Source organism: Lissotriton vulgaris, chromosome 8, assembly GCF_964263255.1.
Source record: "Lissotriton vulgaris chromosome 8, aLisVul1.2, whole genome shotgun sequence".
In the NCBI taxonomy this organism is placed as follows: domain Eukaryota; kingdom Metazoa; phylum Chordata; class Amphibia; order Caudata; family Salamandridae; genus Lissotriton; species Lissotriton vulgaris.
The window spans coordinates 851,553,405-851,578,869 of NC_141696.1; the positions used below are offsets into that span (position 1 = coordinate 851,553,405).

Genomic DNA, 25,465 nt, shown 5'->3' on the forward strand with positions numbered 1-25,465 from the left:
CTGCTCTTAGTTCCAGTGAGCCGGCGGAAAACTGACGGTCTTGGATCAGATAGAGACCTCTGATTCGAGACGACCTCTAGATACGGTCTCCCCCTATGTCGCCAATACCCTACACCCTGCAGTCGCCCATATGAACATGAGTGTTTCGCTATGGGTTACCAATCAGGACCCTGTAAGACTAGATGCCTTGTTAGATTCAGGAGCAACTGGAAACTATATAGACCAGACCTATGCCTTCAGCATGGGTATCCCGTGTGAAAAGAAATCGATACCTGAAACAGTTAAAACCGTGGATGGTATGGTACTAACTTCAGGCCCTGTCACCTACCATACGCTGGCCCTGTTAATGAGATTCGGTGAGGATCACTGTGAGTACATCCAGTTCGACCTGATCGATGCCCCTCAGTTCCGTCTCATTCTAGGTATGCCTTGGTTGACATTGCATAATCCTTTGGTGAGCTGGGCGTCTAGAACAGTAAGTATGACGTCCGAGTATTGCAAGGAACATTGTCGAGAAGGTATACACCAAGACTTCCCCCTTGTTCCCTCACCCGCTACCTTCTTAGCAAGTGAATGTACCGTTGATTCCTTTTGTTGTGCCACCGCATTACCTGATGAATACAAGTCTTTTCATGCCTTGTTCGATAAGCAAAAGGCTACCCAATTACCTCCTCATCGCACCTACGATTGTCGGATTGATCTCATTCCGGGTGCAGACATCCCTTGTAGCAGGGTGTATGCCCTGACAGAAAAGGAAACACAGTATCTCAAAACCTATATAGAGGACAATATAGCGTCTGGGTTCATAAGACACTCCACCTCCCCTGCCTCGTCACCCATGTTCTTTATACCGAAGAAGGATTGTGAGGAGCTGAGACCCTGTATTGACTATCGAGCCATTAACAAGGTGACCATCAAGAACCGCTATCCTCTGGCCCTAATTCCTGTGTTGATGGATCAGTTGAAAGGTGCTCGATATTTTACAAAACTTGATCTCCGCGGGGCCTACCATCTGGTCCGTGTAATGAAAGGGGATGAATGGAAGACTGCTTTCAGAACTAAGTTTGGTCTCTACGAATATCGAGTAATGCCCTTTGGCCTCTGCAACACCCCAGCCGCCTTCCAGTTCTTTATGGACGAAGTGTTAAGGGGGTGTTTGGAGACATTTTGTGTGGTCTACATAGACGATATTTTAATCTATTCTGTGTCTCTGTCTGATCACATAACCCATGTGAAAATTGTGTTAGAAAGGCTCCAACAAAACTCCCTGTATGCCAAACTGGAGAAATGCCTTTTTCATGTCCAGCAAGTTGCCTTCTTGGGTTATGTTATTGATGCTCAAGGGTTTCGAATGGACATGAGTAAGGTGAAGGCCATCATAACCTGGAAAACGCCACGGAACGTCAAATCTGTGCAAAGCTTTCTCGGTTTTGCCAATTGCTATCGGCGTTTCATTCAGGATTTCTCCAAAGGCATCCATCCCATCACTTCCCTTTTCAGGAAAAATGTCCCTTTCAAATGGGGAGAGGCTGCCGAAACCTCATTTCAACTCCTAAAAGAGAGGTTTACACAAGCTCCCATTCTTCGACATCCGGACCCAAAGATGCCATTTGTGTTGGAAACTGACGCATCTCAGTTTGCTCTGGGTGGGGTCCTGTCCCAACGCCACCCTACCACGGGTCAGCTCCACCCTGTGGCATACTACTCTAAGAAGCTCACCCCGTGTGAGGTTAACTACACCATAACTGACAAAGAGCTCTTAGCCATCAAACGAGCATGTGAAGAATGGAGGCACTACCTCCTAGGGGCGTTACATACTGTCGAAATCATCACAGACCATCGCAATCTGTTGTTCTTAAAAACGGCGAAGGCCTTGACTCCTCGACAACTGAGGTGGACCCTCTTCTTTTCAGACTTTGATTTTGTGATCAAATATAGACCGGGGACTAGTAACGGAAAAGCAGATGCGCTCTCCAGGTTGGGTGAGGAAGAAGCGGGAGTCTCAACAGAACCCCCTTTCATTCTAAAGGGGATCGAATATCCAGAAAATGCTATCGCCTTGATCACCTCTGAAGATTTTCTGGATGACGTTAGAGTCGCTCTAACGGACCAGGATATCACTGCTTGGGTACAGGAAGAGCCAGGTAATCGATGCGAAAAGGATCAATTAGCATATCATTTCCATACCTTATATGTACCCTCATCTGCGTTGCAACGCAAGGTCCTGGAATGGGCACATGATTCTGTTCTAGGGGGACACATGGGCATTCACAAAACAACGGCTAACGTGGAACGATCCTTTTGGTGGCCTGGGGTGAGACCTGATACTAAGAAATATGTTACGGACTGTGCGATCTGTGCCCAGGGTAAAGCCAGTGACATCAAACCACCGGGACTATTGCAGCCTTTACCGATTCCACCCAAGCCGTGGCACACTCTGTCCATGGACTTTATCGTGGAAATGCCCCCTTGTGAGAAACAAACGGTTGTTCTAGTGGTTGTGGATCATCTTACAAAAATGGGACACTTTATCTCCCTACCTGGTCTGCCTTCCTCCAGTGAATTAGCCAAAGTCTTCCTACAACACATCGTCCGTGCACACGGATTGCCGAGAGTGTTGATTACGGATCGAGGGACACAATTCACCTCTCGTTTTTGGAAGGCTCTATGTACCATTCTGCAGATAGATGCTCGTCTCTCATCAAGCTATCATCCGCAAACGGATGGTAAAACGGAACGTCTGAATCAGACGCTGGAACAATACCTGCGTTGTTTTTCGTTACAGAATGCCACTGATTGGACCATCCTTTTGTGGTTGGCGGAGTTCGCCTACAATAACGCGGTACATACCACCTTGGGTTGTTCTCCGTTCTTTTGCCTTTATGGATTCCATCCGAACATGCTTCCCTTTGAATGGCCGGCTGAATCTTTGGTTCCTGCCATTCATGAACATCATGCTCATCTTCGGGCTATATTGATCGAGGCTCGGAACAATTTGGAAAAAGCCCAAGAAGCCCAGAAGCTGTTCGCTGATAAGAGGCGTACCCCTGAACCCGAGTATAAGGTGGGGGACAAGGTTTGGCTTTCTACATGCAACCTGCACATTAAGGGACTTACAAAGTTGAAGCCTAAATATGTTGGTCCCTATGGCATTTGTGAGGTGATAAATGCTGTTGCTATTAAACTCTCGTTACCCGTGTCATGGGCGATTCATCCTGTATTTCATGTATCGCTCCTACGTCCTTGTCTTCCGAGTGTGAGGTTGCCTGATCGTCCTCGTCCGGTGGAAATCGAGGGCCACGAGGAATATGAGGTACAGTCTATTCTGGACTCTCGCTTGGTCCGAGGCCGGATCCAATACCTGGTGGATTGGAAAGGGTTTGGCCCCGAAGACAGGACCTGGGAGCCAGTGGACCATCTCCATTGTCCCGATTTGGTGGAACAATTCCATGAGCGGTTTCCCGGGAAGCCGGGACGTCCGCCGGGACGGCGGTCCACGAGAGGGGGTTCTGTAGCGATCGCTACCATCGACAAGGCCAAATGTAAAAGATGCCGTATTGACAGTCCCTTGCGGAAGTACTACAAGTCCCAGAAGGCCATCCGGCGCTGGGGGTTGGCTCAATGGGAGGACCTTATATAAGCTCCACCTCCGGAACACCACAGGGCTTGTCAATCGTGTTCTGTCATTGCTCATAGCAGATGAACCATCTCTCTTCGAGTAGGATTCTTGAGGACGACGCTGAGGAAAAGCCTGCGTGGTCAGTTGTACCCTGTTCTGCACGTCGCCGATGAAGAGCCAGCGTAGTCATTACTCTGATCTGCACAACGCCGATGAAGAGCCAGCGTGGTCAAGTATCCGGGAGAGTCTCTGTTCCAAGTCATATTCAGTCGTGCAAGTATCCCTGAGGAGTGCGGGCTCGCCTCCTGTTCTTTTGTATACTTTTACCGTTTAAAGCGGTACCAAGTCTGCCGCCATTTCTTGTTTACATTGCGGGGAAGTTCTGTGTTCTCTGTCAGTGGTTGCTGACTTTACCTGATACTTGGTCTACACAGTTCCACAAGGAGTATTGTGGTTCTTGAAAGCGTGACGCTTTTAACGCTTGTATTTCGTAGCCCTACAGATCTACTTTGTGCCTACTAAGCGGTAGGTAGAGGAGTGAAGTTAACTTCTCCGTACTTCTGGTAAACTTTTCATTAGTATGCTTTGCTTATGCTTGGATTTCCTTCAAGGATACATGGGGTGGATAAGCTGGTGAGTGTGGAATCCAAGGGGGGAATTCTTGGTTCACATAGTTACCTCTGCGGTACTAATCTCTCGCTCTCTGTCTCCTCCTCTACCTGCAGTGTCCCAGTACCAGTAACCTCATGGTGTAGCGACCAGACGATACCAGAAGTACCTTTCCCCCGATGCCAATCTACCTCCCGGCCCCTATCCGTACAGGCCCAAACAGTGGGTAGATTCCATTGTTGGGGTTTGTGTGGTGCGGAGTCGGAAGGACTATCGTCTATCGTCTCTGCTGGCCATCAGAGTAAGGTTAGTGGCGCTTGCGTATTCTTGCGCTGCTCTCAATCCCGACAGTTCCTGGGGGCGCTTCAGGAGGAGGTGCTGCCTCTGGATCTTCGTATGGCCACAATTATACCAATCTATAAACAAGGTAAGCCGCCGAGGGAGTGTGCGTCGTATCGCCCCATTTCTCTCCTGAACGTGGAGGTTAAACTTCTAGCGACTATTCTGGCACTGAGGCTGAGGCGCGTGATTTCGGAGCTGGTCCACCTGGATCAGACCGGCTTCCTGCTGGATAGGGCAACTAAGTTAAATTTGAGGAGAACTCATAATTGGTTGATGGAGGCCTGTAACCATCTGGAGCCTCTTGTGTTTAGACGCCGAAAAGGCGTTTGACGCAGTGCATTGGTCCTTTCTGGAGGGAGTGTTGATTAAGTTTGGCTTTGGTCATAAGTTTAGGAAGTGGGTGCAGGGGTGCCCTCTCTCACCTCTCTTGTTTGCCTTCACCATAGAAATGGTGGCGTGCGACAAAGGGATAGAGGTTTTCAAACTGACTCGAATTATACGGTTGAGGAGAAAATATCGCTTTATGCGGATGACATCCTCCTATATGTCACCCACCCAGAGGTCTCGATACTGCGACTATTCACCTTGCTGGGACGCTACGGTTCCCATTCAGGATATACGATAAATTGGCATAAGCCACTTCTGTACAGCACCGGGGGGAGGAGGTATGGCCTGCTCTGCCTGAAGCGCTTCGTGTCACGAGACAGTGGTTCACGTATCTGGGGATATACGTGACGAAAGACCGCTCACTTTCGTATCAGAAGAATATCCAGCGAGTGCTTACAAACTTTGCTTGCGGCGCAATTAGATGGAAGACCCTCCCCCTTACAATTCTCAGATGTGCAGCAATGTTCAAGATGATAACCCTGCCACGGTTCCTGTATGCACTGGCTCCGGTCACTGCTCTGGTTAGGGAAGCATCCTAAAGTAGCCCTAAAGACCTTGCAGAGGAATCAATATAATGATGGGATTTCCTTACCCAATCTTGAGGCGCATTACTGGGCGGAACATTTATCGCCAATAAATGATTGGCTGCATGCCCCGGCGGATCACCCCACATATAGACTGGTGAGAGGGACAATGGCACAGCGCACCTGTCTACATAATTTATATGGAGGTAGGGTAGGGAAAGACTTGTCTCGGCGACACAGGTGACCATGGAGACATGGGAGAGGGCGACTAAGAGGATTGGATGGGCACACAAACCAAAGAAACAGACGCCAATTTGGCACTGTACATGGCTAAAGGACCTGCATAAATTAAAGGGATTCCACAGGTGGGATGACAATGGTATCTCTGTTCTAGGTAATCTGCTGAAAAGGGGAGCTCTGAAGTCCTTCAAGGCGCTAAGGTTGGAGTATGGCTTGCATCATACTCAGTACTTGAAATATGCGCAAGTACGTCATGCATGAGGGCGGAGAGGGTGCTTTTGGACCGCCTGCCGAGTATGCACTGCTTGAGGGCCGTCTTCTGGAGGAGCACGTCCCGACTAAACTGGTGTCCCTGACCTATAAAACGTTGATTAATAATATGCCCGACGGCCTGGGGAAATTGAAAGACACTTGGGAACTAAATCTGGGGGTGATGGACACTCTTGACTGGGAGGCAGCTCTGATGCACCCTAGGGAAGTTGCGATAATGTCTTGGCTTCGACTTATACAATTTAAAATTCTCCATAGGGTCTACTATGATAGACATCGTCTGCACCGGATGGGGCGGGCCGGTGACCATAATTGTTTGCGATGTGGTAGCGTGCAGGGAGACTTCATCATACCATTTGGGACTGCAGTGTCATTCAGGACTACTGGGCCAAGATATTGAGCAAATTAAGTGATATACTGGAAACGCCCCTCGCGGTGGAGCCTAAACTGGTGCTGCTAGAAATCATAAATTAGGTGGACCTGACTAGCCCACTTTTGATCTTCCTTACACTAGCCCTGGTGGTAGCTGAGCAAGATGTGGCTAGAGCTTGGGGCGTTCCCATCCCTCCTTGACTAGATGAATGGAGGAGAGGCATGGAGATCTATATGACAGCTGAGAGGGTCACGTACAAAGCCAGAGGTTAACCCAAGAAGTTCAATAGAGTTTGGGGGAAATGGAGACAGTATAATGGTCTGGATGGTGGACTGGGATAGAGGGAGGTCAGGCCACCCTGTTGTCCTGGTACCTGTGGGGGAGATTATGGAGGGCACTATGCAATGCTCTGATGGGTGGAGCACCTCTGTATCCAAGTGTACTGTTTTCTCTGAGATGCGGGGAGGGGTGGGTGGTGGGTGGAAGGGGGGTAGGATATGGTGGATAGTCTTATGTGACATGCCTGTTATGTTTCAATGTTTCAAAAAAGCAAATAAAAATATTTTATAAAAATAAATAAATAACGGAACATAAAGACACCTCAAACAAGGGTGTAGAATTACATGGCAATCAACATAAAGCCAAATCTTCAAATAAAGTTGAGTTGGTGCAACATTTACCTCAAGAAATAGAATGCAGGGGATAAAAAAGCATGCATGCATGCATTTCTCTGCATCAAGGGTTGGTGAAAATAAAGTGTTAATTTATCCCTATACTAATGCTAATGTGACATCGCAATTTAAGCATTCTTGGGGGTAGGCTGGAGAACAGGTGTCAGCATGTGGAGTCTTCTTAAGAAGTCTCTCCACACCAGTGATTCAGGTAGCATGGAGATATTGTTATAGAGCTCGTTCTGAGATGCTCTCTCTCCAAAGGCAGAGAAGAAGTTAGTTTTTTCCTACTTGCAATGTTTCCGATATTACAGGTATCTTCCCAGAAATCCTTTCGGGTCATGCCATCCATTCAGACCACGTTTTCATAGGTCGTTTTCTACAGGATGGCAATGTTCCTGAACAGCAACTAGAGGACTTTGGTTCCCAGGCCTTCTGCAGTGTGAAAATACAACAGTTCCCCTTATTGGCATTAACTTCCAATGTATCCTATTCTTTCCTAAGTCTTAAAACAAAGACATTATTCCAGCAAACAAGGGCGCGTCTTTTACCTGCAATACAAACATGAGAAAGTACAAAATCCACAGCACACAATAAAATCAAACCATTAATTCTCAAGTGAGAGCTTCCAGGGAAATGTATTTCAGGCCTACAAAATTCAGCTAACTTAACAGAAATGGAGCATGAGCTTCACTGCATTACACAGAAAAGAAGGTACACTTGGTTAATATTCCTAACTACCTATAAAATGACACGATTAATAGGCACATTTAATAATGAATCCTTGTCAGTTGCATAGCACAAAATCTTCATGTTAGTGTTCTCTGCTAGTCACATTTGGTTTACACAATAACTCTTCACGTTTACTAATAAATATCCTAAATACATCAAGTTTAGATTATTACATTTCAAAGTCCTAACACCTTATGTTAACATAATAAAGGATTTTATTAGGGTGCATTCTACATGTGTGATTATAATGCACCCCTACAAATGAAAATGATTTTTTTGCTACAGGACACTCTTCTACTTTAATGAATGTACACATATGGCAGGAAGTGACCTTTCTACAGAAATTAACTTGGGAAGGGAAAATGGAGAAGTATGGTTTTAAATGTTGACATGAAGGTATGCATAGTAAGATAGAGGTATGCTATAGGTTCTTATGTGAGGCTCAAAGTGATAAACGCTTAGAAATTTCCCTAGCTCCCAACCACATGGAAGGCCTACAAGTACCAAAATGCAGCAACTAAAAACCTAAACGCTGAAATGGAATCTTAAATAGGTCATCCTTCAAATACTGCCGGAAAAGCATACAACGGAACAACATTTTCTTGGCAGATAGCTTTGGATAAGATGGCTAACTTATGCCATTTGGCAGCAGGATCCAGACCACATGGCATGCAATCTTGGTATTTGGTTAGGGCTATAGGGACCATTCCAGTATATAATTTTATACAAGTAAAATGTTACTGTGCATACATTAACCAGTTATTAGCAAATCTTGAATATGGGAGAATGTTTCATGATATTGGTTTTATCCCAATGGCAGGGTGGGACAAGCCATACCAGTCCCCATTGAGAGATGGCAAAACTTGATTTATTGCCGATTTTCCCTGTCCCTGAGCCTGGCTCGCTCAAATATCTAAATTTTAGGGACTCAAAACAACATTAATTGCATGCAGTGTTTTAGATGTAAACAATTCAACAACGACGAAGGAAGCACTTTGTATGAACTGGTGAGATATTTTATGGCAGTCCAATTGAGTCCTTTTTAGTTATGGTGCTCCACTTCTTATGGCCCACCAGTGAGACCAATAACGTGCCAGAAACAAACAATGGTAATGGAAGGAGCTTCTTATTCAAAACACAAAATATTTTTATCAATCAAATATTGAAGTCCGTATCAGTTTTTCTTATTCGATTTCTTTATTCGCCAATTACTCCACAATCCAAGGCAAGAATATTCAGGAAGTCCAAATCCGAATTCCAACAAAAAACGTAATCAATACACAAATCCAATCAGTATAACTATTGTTACATTCCAGATCATCAATTACCCAAACGGAACAGCCTTTATTTAGGAGCAGTCTACGCGTTTCGTCCTCCTTAGGGCATCATCAGGGCTCATCATGTTTTAGATGTGATGGATGCTATAGAATTTATTATTCCAGTCTCAATTACTGTTAGGATATCACTGCTGAAAAGTGTTGTTTCACCGAATTGGTTGTTTGCTGCTGAAGCAGTGTACTCTTGCTTCCGGAGTTATTTGAATGTTATTGCTTGAAGTATTAAAGGCATATCAAGACCAATAAAAAAACTATGAAATGTGTGTAAGGGATTGTCTGCATGCATTACAAAATAGGCATTTGATTGAGAAATAATATGAAAGACTGACACCCCAATACTAAATTATATGCAAAATGAAAGACTGCACATGGTACAATACTCTTGAATACTATCAGGAGATCTAGAACTAATGAAGTACATGCAGAATTTGACTAGTCTGAGCCTTCCTACATATTTGCTAAAAGTAATGCCTCATTCAGGACATTTCAATGTGGCTTTTCCACACATTTTACTCAGAATTACACAGCTTGGGGTTATAATATGTTAGGGACGCAATGGTTAGGGGAGTTAAGAGGGGAAGTTTGAGATGACAGCACAATTGTAATGAGTAATTGCACGGGCTCAATTGACTCCTCCTTGTATTCATTTAACCTATAAATTCCACAGGCCAGAAAAGGAAGATGTTTTTTCTCCTGATGGTGCTAGAAATTAATCTAGATAGTTCCACCACAATTGTCATGAATAAATAAAATCTAGAGTTTTTCAAGGAACCTTGACCTGAAGCAGTGTGCTATCAAGTTCAGAAAATTGTCATGAAATTGTATTGTTTCTAGACAGCTGATGGAATCTCAGTTTAGTGCAAGGCAAGCTCTAATATACTGTGATCCCAAAGCCAAGGTATTGTTCTTCATACTCTTAGAAATCCACCCAAGAGTCTCAAACATACATGATCATACACTGCATTACACCGCAACATTCATAAGTGGATTTCACTACTATTTCTTTACAAAATCAAGAGTCTAATAATCTGTAATGCTTCCTCAGAAGTTGCATAGCTCTTTCTCTCCCTCTAGTAAATATGCATGCCCAGACTGTGGAAGGGAAGGGATTGTCAAGCATCCACTAGTTCATCCAGATTATCCAGGATCCAACCATGAAGAAGATAATCACCACAGAAATTTCCTTCACATTAAAAAGACTCATCTATTACCTTGTCTAACAGTGGAGAGAGGCTATTAACCGTAGCTAAATCTTGGCATTAATGAGGAATGGAAATTTCTTATGCGTGATGAGCATTGATGACATTTACTAGAATATTTTAATCAGGTGGGTCACAGAAACGTTCACCGATTCATAGAAGTGGCCTTTCTTCATCAGTCCAGTAATACAGGAATAATTATTTTCACACAACACATGCGTAAACATCTTTAAAACTATTTATTGGTAGCTATAACAACCCATTTGGCATGATGACATTACTATATACAGGAGTTCATTGTTGTATTACTGGTAATTCATCTTCTCTGTGCAGGTAATGTTGACAATTCAGGTTGGTTTTTAACAACATTCATGAATGGAACCCCTGACGAATATATGACGTTATTCCGCAGACAAACAGCCCGCATACCATCAGTCCGCAAAAATAATCCTGCATATACTATTAGGCTGCAAATTAAAAGAACGAAAACTTTTAGAATGAATATGCCTTTAGCACGCATGCCTTTACAACGCAAATCACAAAACCACTGGGTATGGGCTCCCAAGCAGCAAGGCCAAGCCACGGCCTAATGTATCAAAGAACAAGCGCCAATGCTGCCAGTTTAACACAATTTCCACTACCTTTAAATCTCACAATCGATTTAAACACAAAGTGAGGGGATCAATGTCTCTTGAATAAATCTTCAATTTTATTTCATTGAGAAGTTATTTTCTTTTTTTATCTCTGATTATTAATTCTTTTTTCAATTAGAAAAACATTTATAACATACAAACATTAGAACACATTTTTAATGTACATTTCAAACACTCCCCACCCTCTCTAACATTGTGAATCACAACCACTCACAGTCAATCACTCTCACACTCTCTCTAGAACACAGAAATATTACCAACACTTAGATACAGTTCAGTATGAATTCGATCTGGTGCCATAGACAATTATTCAAATCATTTGTAAATTTTTTTAAACAATGAAACACTTTTTTCAACTTCTTATGGCATCCTACAAGACAAGGTCTACGCGTTTCGAACTTCTCCTATTTGTAGAGTTCTCATCAGGACCACACTTTCACATAGCGTGTCTTAATCATTGAGATATAATCTCCTTTGTACCGGCGTGGAACCACCAGTGTGTTGTTTAGTGTGACGCCTATCTTAATGCGATCTGTTGTAGGCGGGGGATAGCGAAAAATCAAATCCTCACATTTGAGGGGTCTATCATTGGAGCCGGATTTGTTCAGTTTGCACGGTCCGTTACTCAGGACTTCATGTTTCCATTGTCCGGCTCAAGGGGGTTCTGGCGTTCTTCTGTGTTAGCGCCAAAGGCATGCATGTTAAAGGTATACTCGTTGTAAAAGTTGTCAAGGTAAGTAAAAGTACACTACCCTACCCTACCCTACCCTACACTCTAATGTAGTCCCCCTGCACCACCCACCCTTGACACAGAGTCCTTTTTCTACATTTACACTACCCAGCACGACCCCCACAACTACCATAAAGCACTTTACTTCCCTACACAAACACTATAACAGTACCTTAATACACTACCCCCAGCATGACCCTACACAAACACTACAATACTACACTAAACCACTAAACCCCAGCATGACCCTACACTACACAAACACTACACTACCCTAAACCCTAAAACACTACCCCCAGCATGACCCTACACGACAACACTACCCAAACCCTAAACCACTAAACCCCAGCATGAACCTACACTACACAAACAAGACCCTAAACCCTAAAACACTACCCCAGCATGTCCCTACACTACAACACTACCCAAACCCTAAACCACTACACCCCTGCATGACCCTACACTACACAAACACTACACTCTACCCTAAACCACTACACCCCAACATGACCCTACATTACACAAACACTACAATACTAATCTAAACCCTAAAACACTACCCCCAGCATGACCCTACACTACCAAAACACCACAACACTACCCTAAACCCTAAAACACTACACCCCAGCATGACCCTACACTACACAAACACTACAACACTACCCTAAACCCTAAAACACTATACCTGCATGACCCTACACTACAACACTACCCAAAACCCTAAAACACTAACCCCAGCATGACCCTACACTACACAAACACTACAACACTACCCTAAACCCTAAAACACTACACCCCATCATGACCCTACACTACACAAACACTACAACACCACCCTAAACCCAAAAACACTACCCCTGCATGGTTTTACACTACAACACTACCCAAAACCCGAAAACACTACCCCCAGCATGACTGTATACTACAACACTACCCAAAACCCTAAAACACTAACCCAGCATGACCCTACACTACACAAACACTACAACAGTACCCTAAACCCTAAAACACTACCACCAGCATGACCCTACACTACAACACTACAACAGTACCCTAACCCCTAAAACACTACACCCCAGCATAACCCTACACTACACAAACACTACAACACTACCCTAAACCCTAAAACACTACCCCTGCATGACCCTACACTAAAACACTACCCAAAACCCAAAAACACTACCCCCAGCATGACCCAATACTACAACACAACCCAAAACCCTAAAACACTACCCCCAGCATGACCCTACACTACACAAACACTACAACACTACCCTAAACCCTAAAACACTACCCCTGCATGACCCTACATGACAACACTACCCAAAACCCTAAAACACTACCCCCAGCATGACCCTATACTACAACACTACCCAAAACCCTAAAACACTAACCCCAGCATGACCCTACACTACAACACTACCCTTAACCCTAAAACACTACACCCCAGCATGACCCTACACTACACAAACACTACAAAACTACCCTAAACCCTAAAACACTACACCCCAGCATGACCCTACACTACACAAACACTACAGCACTTCCCTACACCCAAAAACACTACCCCAGCATGATTCTACACTACAACACTACCCAAAACCCAAAAACACTACCCCCAGCATGACCCTATACTACAGCACTACCCAAAACCCTAAAACACTAACCCCAGCATGACCCTACACTACACAAACACTACAACACTACCCAAAACCCTAAAACACTACCCCCAGCATGACCCTATACTACAACACTACCCAAAACCCTAAAACACTAACCCCAGCATGACCCTACACTACAACACTACCCTTAACCCTAAAAGACTACACCCCAGCATGACCCTACACTACACAAACACTACAAAACTACCCTAAAACACTACACCCCAGCATGACCCTACACTACACAAACACTACAGCACTTCCCTAAACCCAAAAACACTACCCCAGCATGATTCTACACTACAACACTACCCAAAACCCTAAAACACTACCCCCAGCATGACCCTATACTACAGCACTACCCAAAACCCTAAAATACTACAGCCAGCATGACCCTACACTACAACACTACCCAAAACCCCAAAAAACTACCCCCAGCATGACCCAATACTACAACACTACCCAAAACCCTAAAACACTACCCCCAGCATGACCCTACACTACACAAACACTACCCTAACCCCTAATACACTTCCCCCCAGCACGACCCTACACTAAACAACCACCACAACTCTACACTAACACAACACTACACTACCCAATCACTACCCCAGCACGACCCCCACCCTTAAAAATTAACCCAAACCCCCTTACCTCTCTCGTCATCGTTTACAACACAAATCCATTTACCATACATGCCTTTACAACGTACTTCGTTGTAAAGGCATGCCTGATAAAAGCACATGCGTTGTAAAAAAATGCAGGATGATGGTATGCGGGATGAATGACATTGTGGATTAATAGTTTGCGGCCTGAAAGTACGCGGGGGAAAAAATTCGGGATAAAGGATGATTACCACCCCTGACATGTCCATCAAGAGCCATCACAGTGGCATCCAAAAAGACTACGTGTAAATCTAGATATCATGCATGCTATTCAAATGTTTCAGAATCGTGAAAGAAGCAGGCCAATTTTGATTCCAGACGGAAATGGACTGGATTGCCTTCTTATCCATGCAGTGTGTCAGTAGCTGAGGGTTCACTGTAGAATATATGCCAAAAGTAAAGACAGGATAGGTTATGTTATGTTATGTTATAGCCGTACTTTTTGAGCGCACGGCTACCCCAAGGGGTGTCCCGGCGCTTTAGCAAAGAGGCCTGAGAAACCCAGAAACACAAAGGCAGAAACGCTACAGTCACAGTGATTACACTGAGAAGAGCACGGTCTTCAGCTCCTTCCTAAAAGCTAGGAGGTTATTAGCTTTACGGAGGGAGAGAGGGAGCTCATTCCAAAAACGAGCTGCCACATATTGAAAAGACCGGCCTCCCATCCGGACTCGTTTGACAGCAGGCACCTCCATTTTAGCCAAATCGGCTGACCGCAACATCCTCCGCGGAACATAGAAAGCGATGCGCTTCCTAATGTAGTTGGGGCCCACAGAGTGGAGGGCTTTGAACGCCAGCGTGAGGATTTTAAACCTGATTCTGCTGGAGATAGGTAGCCAATGCAACCTATTTAGCAGCAATGAGGCACTGGCTCTCCTTGGCAGGCCAAATATCGCTCTGGCCACCGAGTTTTGGACAATTTGCAGTCTGGACAGAAGGTACTTTGGCAGGCCTGCAAAGAGCACATTTGCGTAGTCCAGACGAGACCCCACAAGTGCCTGGACTACAGTCTTACGATATTGCAGAGAGAGCAGTGGAAGGAATTTCCTGAGCATCTTGAGGATGCCAAAACATTTCCCTGATAGCCCCAAAATTTGGGGTCGGAAAGAGAGGTCGTCATCAAACACAACTCCAAGGTTTTTCACTTGGGAAGATGACTTCTCAGGAGGGAACATGTCCTGGGGCCACCACGACTTCCAACCAGGATTGGGGGCACAGCCAAAAAAGAGCAACTCAGACTTATCCGAGTTGCATTTCAGGCTGTGCCGCTGAAACCACGCAAAGACTGCACTCAGACAGTCTTTGATTCTGCCGCCGTCAAAGACCTCTCCCTTCCTGCAGGTAAACAGGAGCTGGGTGTCATCAGCGTATGAGATGACCCGGGCCCCAAATGCCTCAGCTACCCTCACCAGAGGGGCCATGTAGATGTTAAAGATGGTGGGGCTCAGAAAGGATATCATCTTAAGTGGTTACATTTCTTAATTCGTTACTTCACATTAAGATTGCTGGCATTCATTTCTCCGTTTTGCCATGGACTACTTGATTGTATTCTCCCTTCATAGTGATTAAGTGTCTTCTTCTTGCAATAGGTCTAGTTATGTGAAATTAAACTAAGTGACTTAAATGTGTAATTTTCGGAATGCCTTATAACAAGTGTACTCAAAATGTCTGAAATGATGCAAATTACACTGCCGTTATTTAAATTGTGCCCATTCCAAAACAAAAACATGTAGCATGTGTTTCCTGGAATGCTCATCTAAATCTTAAGCATTTCTCTGATGTTTATCGCTTGCTCAATATATTCTAGTGCTGCCATCTATATACATGCCTCAATACCAGGTGCAGTGTGAGATACCTGGTAAAGATCCATCCTTTAACTGGTAATACCTGCCTCGTATATGCTCCTTCTTCATTTTCAGATGAACCTCTGTTTATTAGGCTCTTCTCTGCCTTGGTTTCTGAAGGGAGGTACAACACCACTTGTAGTGATATGGAGGGGGCATAAGGTTTTATAACAAGGGTAATTAACAGACACCTGCGAAAACACTTGTAAGCTACCGAAAGCAGCAGGGAGTCCATGTGTTTGGGTCACGCGCAAGTATGGAACATGTGTAGGAGGGAGGGGTGTGATAAAGGAGGCAGAGCAGTGGCCGTATCCCCAAGATAATGAGAGGTCAACCATTTGGCAATCCACTGCACCTGCGCAGCTAAATAATAGTGCTCAAAATTAGGGGCAGCAAGGCTGCCTTGTCCGGTAGGTAGATAGAGCTTCTTAATGGAGACCCTATGTCTGGATGCCCCCCAAATGAAATTTCTAACTGTGCTTTCCAACTTACAAAAAAAGGCAGGAGATAGGTCAAGGGGAAGATTTGTAAAATAATAAAGGAGCTGAGACTAAATCACCATCTCAGCATGCATATTTGTGCCTGAGATGGATAGCGGCAGAGTCCTCCTGATGGAGATCTGGGGTTGGATGGCAGTCAACACCCTGGTAATGTTCTCATTGAGCAGGTCTACTTTATTGCGGTAAATGTGGACCCCTAGGTAACAGAAAGTGCCAACACACCATGTTACCAGTTCGCTGTTTAGTGAGTAGCTCAGGTCCGGGGTACTCATGGCAAAAGGGAAAAGTATCGATTTGGAAGCATTAACGGGCCGGTCCTATAGCGCAGCGAATTCTGACAGTATCAGAGCCAAAGAAGGGGGGATAGCATGCAGGTCTCTGACATATAGCAGTATGTCATCGGCACACAAGGATATTGTGTGGGTGCCACCCCCCAGAGGGATCCCCATGCCTTCCCAGCCCAGGACGGTCGCTGCCAAAGGCTTCACAACACTACTAAATAAAAGAGCAGGGGGGTACCGGGTCAATCCCTTCCTAGTCCTGTGTCCTACTGCAATGGCCTCCAAGATGTAGGGGCCTGTTTTAACTCGGACAGTTGGGGTCTATATAACAGCCAGACTATTCTTATAAAGCAAGGTCCAATATCAAATATAGTTCAGGCGGCAAAGAGGTAGTCCCATTCGAGAGAATCAAATGCCCGCTCAAGGTCCAATACCAGGCAGCCTGAGCGCGGCCAATCGGATGGGCGATACTCAGCAACACGGAGTAAGCAAAGAAGGTTAAGGGAGGTGCTGAGAGCCAGGACAAACCCGTTCTGATCCGTATAGACCAATGTAGGGGTGCAGGGCCCCAGTCTGTTGGCCAGAATTTTTGCCAATATTTTATATTCGGTATTTAGGATTGCTAGGGGTCTGTAGGAACTCAGGGATGTGGGCTCCTTCCCCGGTTTAGCAGAGGGACCAGGTGTGTGCTCATTCACCCCCTCTGCCTGGGATGACTCCTGGTGGCCGACCACACTGGGAACAGCACCAACACCCAGAGACCACGCGCGCAACTTAGGATTCATCCTCGACTACTCCCTCTCCATGTCGAAGCAGGTCAGCGCCGCCCCTCCTCCTGCTACAACACCCTCTGCATGCTCCGCAGGATCTACAAGTGGATCCCGATCGAAACCAGCAGAACTGTGACACAGGCCCTCATCAGCAGCAGGCTGGACTACGGCAATGCACTCTATGCAGGCATCCCAGCCAAACACCTGCGTCGACTACAACGCATCCAAAACGCCTCCACCCGATTGATCCTCAACGTACCCAGCCGCAGCCACATCACCCCGCACATGAGACCTACACTGGCTCCCCGTCAACAAAAGGACCACTTTCAAGCTCCGCACCCACTGACACAAAGCACTCCACAACACCGGACCAGCCTACCTGAACAGCAGACTCAGCTTCTACACCCCAACACATCAGCCTCACCCTCGCCACTGTCCCCCGCATCCAACGAAAGACATCCGGTGGCAGATCTTTCTCCTACCTCGCCGCCAAGACCTGGAACGCCCTCCCGACCCACCTACGGCAGACCCAAGACCTACTCACCTTCAGAAGACTTCTCAAGACCTGGCTCTTCGAGCAGTAGAGGCCCCCTCCACTACCCCTCCTCTCAGCACCTTGAGACCCTCATGGGTAAGTAGCGCACTTTACGAATTCTTTGATTGATTGATTGCTACATAGAGAAGGCGGAAGGGCTTGGCCCTCGATCACGGAGGTAAAGCATGCATGCAAGCGAGGTGCTAGTGTGTCAGCGTATGTCTTAAAGAACTTAACCGGGAGCCTGTATGGCCCCGGCGTCTTATCAGATGGCTGAGCTAATAGCGTGCCTTATACCTCGTCCAATGTGAAATGGTAGTCCAATGCCAGTTGGTGGTCAACACGGCTATGTCAATCGCATCTAAAGCTACACTAATTTGCTGGGCAGTCACTTGCGCTGGAGATGCTAGGGGGAAGCATAGTGACAAGTCATGGCTGTGTGCACTTCTAATTGCCTGTTTTACATGAGCCCCAAGTCATCTTGTATGGTGTGTATAGGACTGCGGGATGTTCCTGATGAACAAGGTAAGCAAGAAGGTTGCCTGTCTTACCTGCTGTGGCATGTGTATGCACAGAGTGAGCTGAGAAATCATGGCATCTCAGTTGTTCCAAAAGCATTGGTCGCTCGGTTTGCATCGCTGTGAGCTTCACCCTAGCCCCACGTTGGGTAACTGAGAGGGACTCCTGTCGAAGCAGATTCCTTTTGAGGGTAGTCAGGGTGGTGTCCAGCTGCCTACGCTTCTGACTTACAACTGTAAATCAAACGCTGTCTCCTGATCCCCATGAGCAACCAGTAACTGCAATATGTGTTGAACAGCCACAGTTCTTTGTCAGCCTCTTTATTTCTCAGCAGGGTCAATAAAACATTTGCTGAGGTTTCTAGTATTCCTCAAGGGTGGAATAACATGGCAGAGGGAGAGCTTGGAGGCCAGCAGGTAGTGAGCAAGGCAAATGAGGAAAAAAATAATAAACCATCTGCTGTCTTCTGTACATTTGTAAATTTTGACTGTGAAAAGTTATTGAACTCTATCCCACAAAAATACATTCAAATAATATACATTAATATTTTCTTGTTTGCTTCTATGATTGGATTTTTACTCTCAATTTTTTACAGAGATTTATTTTCCTATGAGTGTGCCCTTTGAGCTTCTGAGAGGGATCTGCAGTCGTCTGCCATTCTAAAGCAATCACTTACACTGTATGTTGGTGTATGGCTCAGAGCAATTAACCTTTTTTATGTCACTAGAAATGCTCACTGAAGTGGTCTTGTTTCAGTAAGGCAATCTAAATATCCTTGACAAGTACTGCAAAAATGACATTTCATTAACATTTCAGCATTTTTCAGTTTAGAAATGACAAATGAAAGAAGATTTTTAATCTTTTCATGTTTATCTCCATCACTAATAAGCGTGCAGAATGATAACCTCTGCTAATGACTTTGAGCTATTGTTTTATTTTCTTTTGTCCCCAGAATGTTTCACCAGAATACGTGTTAAAGTCACCTCTCACCTTTGTATATTCCATTCCAGCCACCAACTTGAACATTTCCTTTTCTGTCCTCTAAATACGCTCCATGGTCAGAGGCAAAGTAGACCAGCGTATTGTTCTTCAGTCCTTTTTCGTCTAGAGAATTGAGAATTTTCCCTGTTTGAAAGAATGCAATTCACATGTTAGATTGAAGGTGTGGCATCTGAAATCTGCATGAAATGCAAACAAATGCCTTGGAACAATTCTTCATGATAACCAATGGAATGAATCATATTAAGTAACTTGCCCTCTATCGTTCTTTCAAGAGGTGTTATAGGTAAGTGTGCTACAAAGCGGTAGTAAATTGCGCATTAAAGTTTTGTGAGCAGTAAATTATTGTGAGCCCACCTATGTGCCAATAGGTCAGTTCATAAAATAAGGGACTCGTAGAAGGTTGCAGACCAATCTGCCTAATGAATATGAATTACAGCAATTTGTGACCCACTACGATTGGCTGCAATCATAGGGATGATGGTCTGCAAAGGTGATTACTTTTTGTTGTTTTTAATGCAGCCAGATTTCTTTATAGGAAACAGGGCTGTATTTTATAAAATTACATTTTGTTTTCATAGAAGTTTCAAGGAGAGTTCATAGTGCTACCCTGAACTGCTTCCTATTCCCCTGAAACCTTTACACTGCAAAAGCCGTTATTACTGTTCTTAAAAAGAAGACAAAACCCTGCAATCTTTGCCAGAATCCTGCCTTCTGCTGCCCAATAGAAGACCTGCACTAGAGAGTTAGGGTTAGGTCTACTCCCCTGCTGCTCATAAAATGTGAATGCCTAATATAGGCTGGTGCGATGTCATTAATGGGGCCCATAGCAGCGGACCACCATCACATTTACATCCCAGAGGGTGTGACTTGGCCTACTATTAAGATCAGGAATTCTCCGCGGGAGGCCTGCCTAGGCCGGAATCTGAACCAGGGAGCCTTGATAATCTCCTATCTGCAGTGGCATGGTTCACCTGGGATGCTGATGCCAATCTGATTTTGTCCTAGCTCTGGATCCCTTTATTGAGGGCATGTGGCCAGCCCAGCGGCCAGTCAACTGCTCGCCCACACACCCAGGTACCAGAGGGGAGTTTGGATGCAAATGGGATAAAAAAGAGATACAAAACTGCTGAACTAGTTTTCCTGGGCCCATTACACAAACCAGTCTACTTCATGTTAATGTCTAAGAAATGTCATCGAGAAAATAAATCACTTGTTACCTCTATTGTCCTCTGTTTATTCCGTGCTGGGATTGGAGGCAAGACACTGGCAGGCAGGGTGTGGGAGACTGCAACAGATTCTTGACTGACTTCCACTTACCATCCTAGTCGACTACTGGTCATCAAGGACATAGTCATATTTTAAAGCATAAACGCTCACCAAGGAGACAATAGCGCTTTGAAGGGGAAGTTTATTTGTATAAATTCATTCCAGCACAAAATTAGAAAAAGAAGCCCAACCAAAGCTGGGTCTAAATATAAGGAGTTTACCTCTAGGTCTCAACGTATGCCTCCAATTAGTCAAAGTTGTGGACTGATTTATAACTGCAGTGTTGAATGATCCAAAGACGGTCTATTTTGGCAAAGTAATAAAGAAAAAGTTGCCACTGAGAGGCTCAGTAAGAATACCAAAATTGTCTCAAAAATAGCAGACAACAGCGGTGCACTTGTACTTATGCACAGTGATTGTTGAGAGAAAAATAGAAGAACACTTTTGTAGTAACAGTAAAGAAACTTTTCTCTGAACAACCGAAACAATTTTAACAGAGTAATCTAAACATTATTGAGCACAATCTTGAAAAATGCGACGGTTTTGATTTGGATCACGGAGATGACAAAGGGACTGATATAAACTTTGGGGGGTGGTGCAGTGTCCAACATGATGGCAGAGGACATTACCTCCGCAATGGCAAGGGCACTTCACCCACCAAATTTAGAGAAAACTGCCCAATTTCTGACTGTCTCTGTACACTGAAAGTAACTGCAGTTACAGAGGTTCCTTTCATTGTACTAAACGTTTGCTGTATGGCTGCCATATCCAAATTGTTGACATGTTTTGTCTTTGAAAAACAAACTCCCAAAGTGAGAGCTTGAGAGATGATGTTGGGTGCCCCCTTTCTAGAGACTATAGGTACCTTGATCTAAAGTTACTTTGTTGAAAATAGCTGTACTGCCTTGAGTAAAGCTATTGAAATGGGTGCCTTCAAGGTAGTTGTATGCCATCACTGTATAGCCAATACTTGGGGCACCAGACTGGCATTGACCAGGAGCATTATAAAGACGAAAAAGAAGATTTGTGAAGCTGGAAAGCTGTTGAGTTTATCATAAGGAGCTTAACAACATGCGGAAACTGCACTGGAAATAGATGCAGCATCTGGGGCATGTCGACTATAGGGTATATATGTCCCAGTGACTGTCATGCCCCGACCTCCCACTCGTACTGTAAATTTAATTGCAGGACACTATTTAAGATGTGTACAACAACGGAACGCTGCTTTGCGTTCTAGCGTCTAGCCCTTCCTCCGAGGGTTCTGTCCCAGTTCGTTTTGCCTGACTTCCGGTTTCCTGTTGGTTGTTTGTTTTTCCGGTATTCTTCCCGCCTCCTCCGAGAGGGTGTTTCGTTCGGCTTCTTTCTTGGGGCCGTACTGTCAGTTACATTGTGCACTGATGTTTGCTATTTTGGTATCGGTGTACACTGTGTGGTTCGTGTGGAACCATCAACACGGGTTATTTATTCCGTGTTTGTTCTTTTTTGCCATTTCCCGATTTCCTTGTGCTCTGCCCGGCGGCCGGGTTTTTCCCCGCCATCCGGCCAGGCACTGTCAACCCCGTCTTCCCTACTTCTTGTGCTCCGCCCGGCGGCCGGGTTTTTCCCCGCCATCCTGCCGGGCACTGTTTGTTTACAAGAGTGCAGCCAGTCAGTTCTCCCCAATTCCTGGTGCTTCGCCCGGCGGCCGGGTCTATTTCCCGCCATCCGGCCGGGCACTGCTTGTGTATTAGCATTTGGATTCCCCAACTAATGCTGTCTCCTATTGTGTGTATTCCCACACCATCCTTCCCTTTGGCACTATTATACATTTATTTTGGGGAACTTGCGTGGACCAGAGAGTGGTGTGATTTCAAAGCCCTGCTACAAGAAGATTACACAATAACACCTACTAATCATTTATATGTGTCTGCGCACCTGACTCATGGACAGTATGGACTGCATGTTTTAGTAATGATAGATTCCGGTGCATCTGGGAACTATATGGATGCGGAGTGGGCAAAGGAAAACATGATACCCTGTGCTAAGAAAGAGATAGTTAGTAATGTTACCACAATGGATGGCAGCTCTCTTGTCTCTGGACCTGTAACTCATCGCACAGCACAGTTGCACATGAGGATAGAACCTGATCATCAGGAAGACAATGTTTGATTTAATCTGTTCTCCACAATTTCCAGTGCTCCTAGGCATCCCTTGGTTGAGGTCTCATAACCCTGATATAAACTGGGAAACTTCTACTGTAACGTTTCCCCCTGTTACTTGTCCACATCCCTTAGGGGCAGCTGTCGAAGAGGTACCCAACTGTATTGAAAAGAGTGATACTGTCTCAGACTTACCGTCTTGTTATCATGATTTACAGACAGTCTTTGATGCTAAGGAAGCTGAAATCCTTCCTCCACACAGGGTCTATGACTGCCGTATTGGTCTTGAGATAGGGGCAAGAATTCCCTGTAGCAGAGTTTATGCTCTCACAGAAAAAGAGAATGTGTATTTGAGAGACTATTTGGACATCATGCTTGAGAAAGGCTTTATTCGGCCTTCTCGTTCCCCTGCTTCTTCTTCTTTGTTTTTCATCCCTAAACGAGAAGGGCATCTCCGCTGTTGTATTGACTATCGAAAGCTGAATGATGTCACTATAAAAAAACGTTTTCCTCTGCCTCTTATCGCCTCCCTCCTTGACAGAGTACGCAATGCCCAGTTTTTCACCAAGTTGGATTTGCGTGGGGCCTATCAACTTGTACGAGTCAAGGAGGGGGACAAGTGGAAGACGGCCTTTTGTACTAAGTTCGGTCTTTTTGAGTACCTTGTGATGCCCTTTAGGCTTTGTAATGCCCCTGCGGCGTTTCATTTTTTTATAAATGAAGTGCTAAAAGACATGCTTGACGTTTACGTGATAGCATATATAGATGATCTGCTGATCTTTTCTCCTTCTATGACAGAACATATGCAACACGTACGAAACATGTTGGAGCGTTTACTAGATAACAGCTTGTATTGCAAATTGGAAAAGTGCACGTTTCATACTCAGAAGGTCCCCTTTTTGGGTTATGTTGTCTCTCCTTGGGGCCTCGGCATGGATCCAAACTAAGGTGGATGCCGTTCTCTCATGGCCTGCTCCTCGTGCCGTAAAAGAAATCCAAAGTTTCTTGGGTCTGGCCAATTCCTACAGACGGTTTATTCAGAGCTTCTCTGCCCTGGTGGCGCCCATTACGGCCTTGTTAAAAAAGGGGGTTCCATTCTTATGGTCCAATGAGGCCGATTGTTCATTTCGGCTGCTGAAGACCGCCTTCACCAGCGCTCAGGTTTTGCGTCATCCGGATCCAGCCTTGCCCTTTGTGGTGGAGGTGGATGCCTCCCAAGTGGCAGTGGGAGGCGTTTTATCTCAGTCGGATCCTGTGTCGGGAGAGTGTCATCCTGTAGCCTATTACTCACACATATTCACCCCTGCTGAATACAATTATGCAGTGGGAGACAAGGAGCTCCTAGCAATCAAAAAGGCATTTGAGGAGTGGAGGCAATACTTACTGGGCGCTAGATATCCTGCTGTGGTGCATACAGACCACTGTAACCTACAATATTTCAAGTCGGCCAAAGCTCTGTCCATGAGACAATTACGCTGGTCTCAATTCTTCAGCGAATACGACTTTTCCACCACTACAGAAAAGAAACAGCAAGGCGGACGCCTTGTGCCGACTTGATTTCGATCACCCTACAGGATCGATAGAGCAGCCCTATATCATTCCCAGAGAAAACATCATAGGGGGCATACTCGCGGAAGAGGATTTCTTGAATCAGGTCAAGACGAGTCAGGCCACAGTGAACATGCATGCCCTAGTGGGTTCCAAAGAAACCACTACGAAGGAAGGTTATGCATGTGTACAGGGAGGAGTAGTATTGCCCTCCTGTGAGTTGCAAGAACAGATTTTGAAGTAGTATCATACTATCCCGTGGCAGGCCATCCAGGGATCAAGAGGACAACCAAAGCGGTGCGTGAACGTTTTTGGTGGCCTACTATGCTTAAAGACATAGAATCCTGTCAAAACATGTCATGTATGTGCTCAGAGCAAAGTATCTCACCTTAACCCAGTAGGTTTACTCATGCCTTTAGCTTCCCCGCCAGGCCCTTGGCATACTGTGTCCCTTGATTTTATAGTGGAGTTGCCACTCACTAAGATGAAGAATAATACCTTGTTAGTCGTGGTAGACTTATTCACGAAAATGGCTAATTTTGTACCTTTGGGGGAACTAAATGGAAACGGATGATGTGTACATCTTCAAGGTATGTAGATGAGCAAAATATTCACCTTAGCTACACAACATTTGGACGTTTCTGCTATTTTTATCACAGCACAATATTCTATCACTTGACATTGTAACATACAACTCAGTGGAAGCACTGTCAGCCATGCTTTCTCCTTTAGCTTAACTCCAAGAGGTCTTAGCTGCTGTTTCTCAAAACCTTCGATCCTGCCAACACTACATTTTTACATATATGTGCACTCCTGGGCGAAGCTACTCTCTCTGGCTATGAAACAATGTTCCCTGCATGTGACTGAAAGGAATTTGATCTTTGTGTTGCCTCCATCTCTCTGAGGAACAGTTTTCTTCCCAATGTTGCTTATCCACTAACTTCATGAAACTCAATGTGAAAAAGAACTCCACAGACTTTACTTCCGGACGTGCGTCCTTCAGGCCACAACACATGTACCCTCTACTAACATAGGAAACTGTGATGCATA

At 45.1% G+C, this 25,465-nt stretch overlaps 1 protein-coding gene across 1 annotated transcript in view; it reads right to left on the minus strand.

Moving 5' to 3' along the window:
* Positions 1 to 25,465, minus strand: part of LOC147698098 (arylsulfatase D-like) — a 723,577-nt gene that overhangs the window by 170,208 nt on the left and 527,904 nt on the right. The window contains exon 8 of the mRNA XM_086934774.1: positions 19,452 to 19,586. Within this exon, the coding sequence (XP_086790900.1) occupies positions 19,452 to 19,586 (135 nt within the window). The remainder of the gene's footprint in view (positions 1 to 19,451; positions 19,587 to 25,465) is intronic.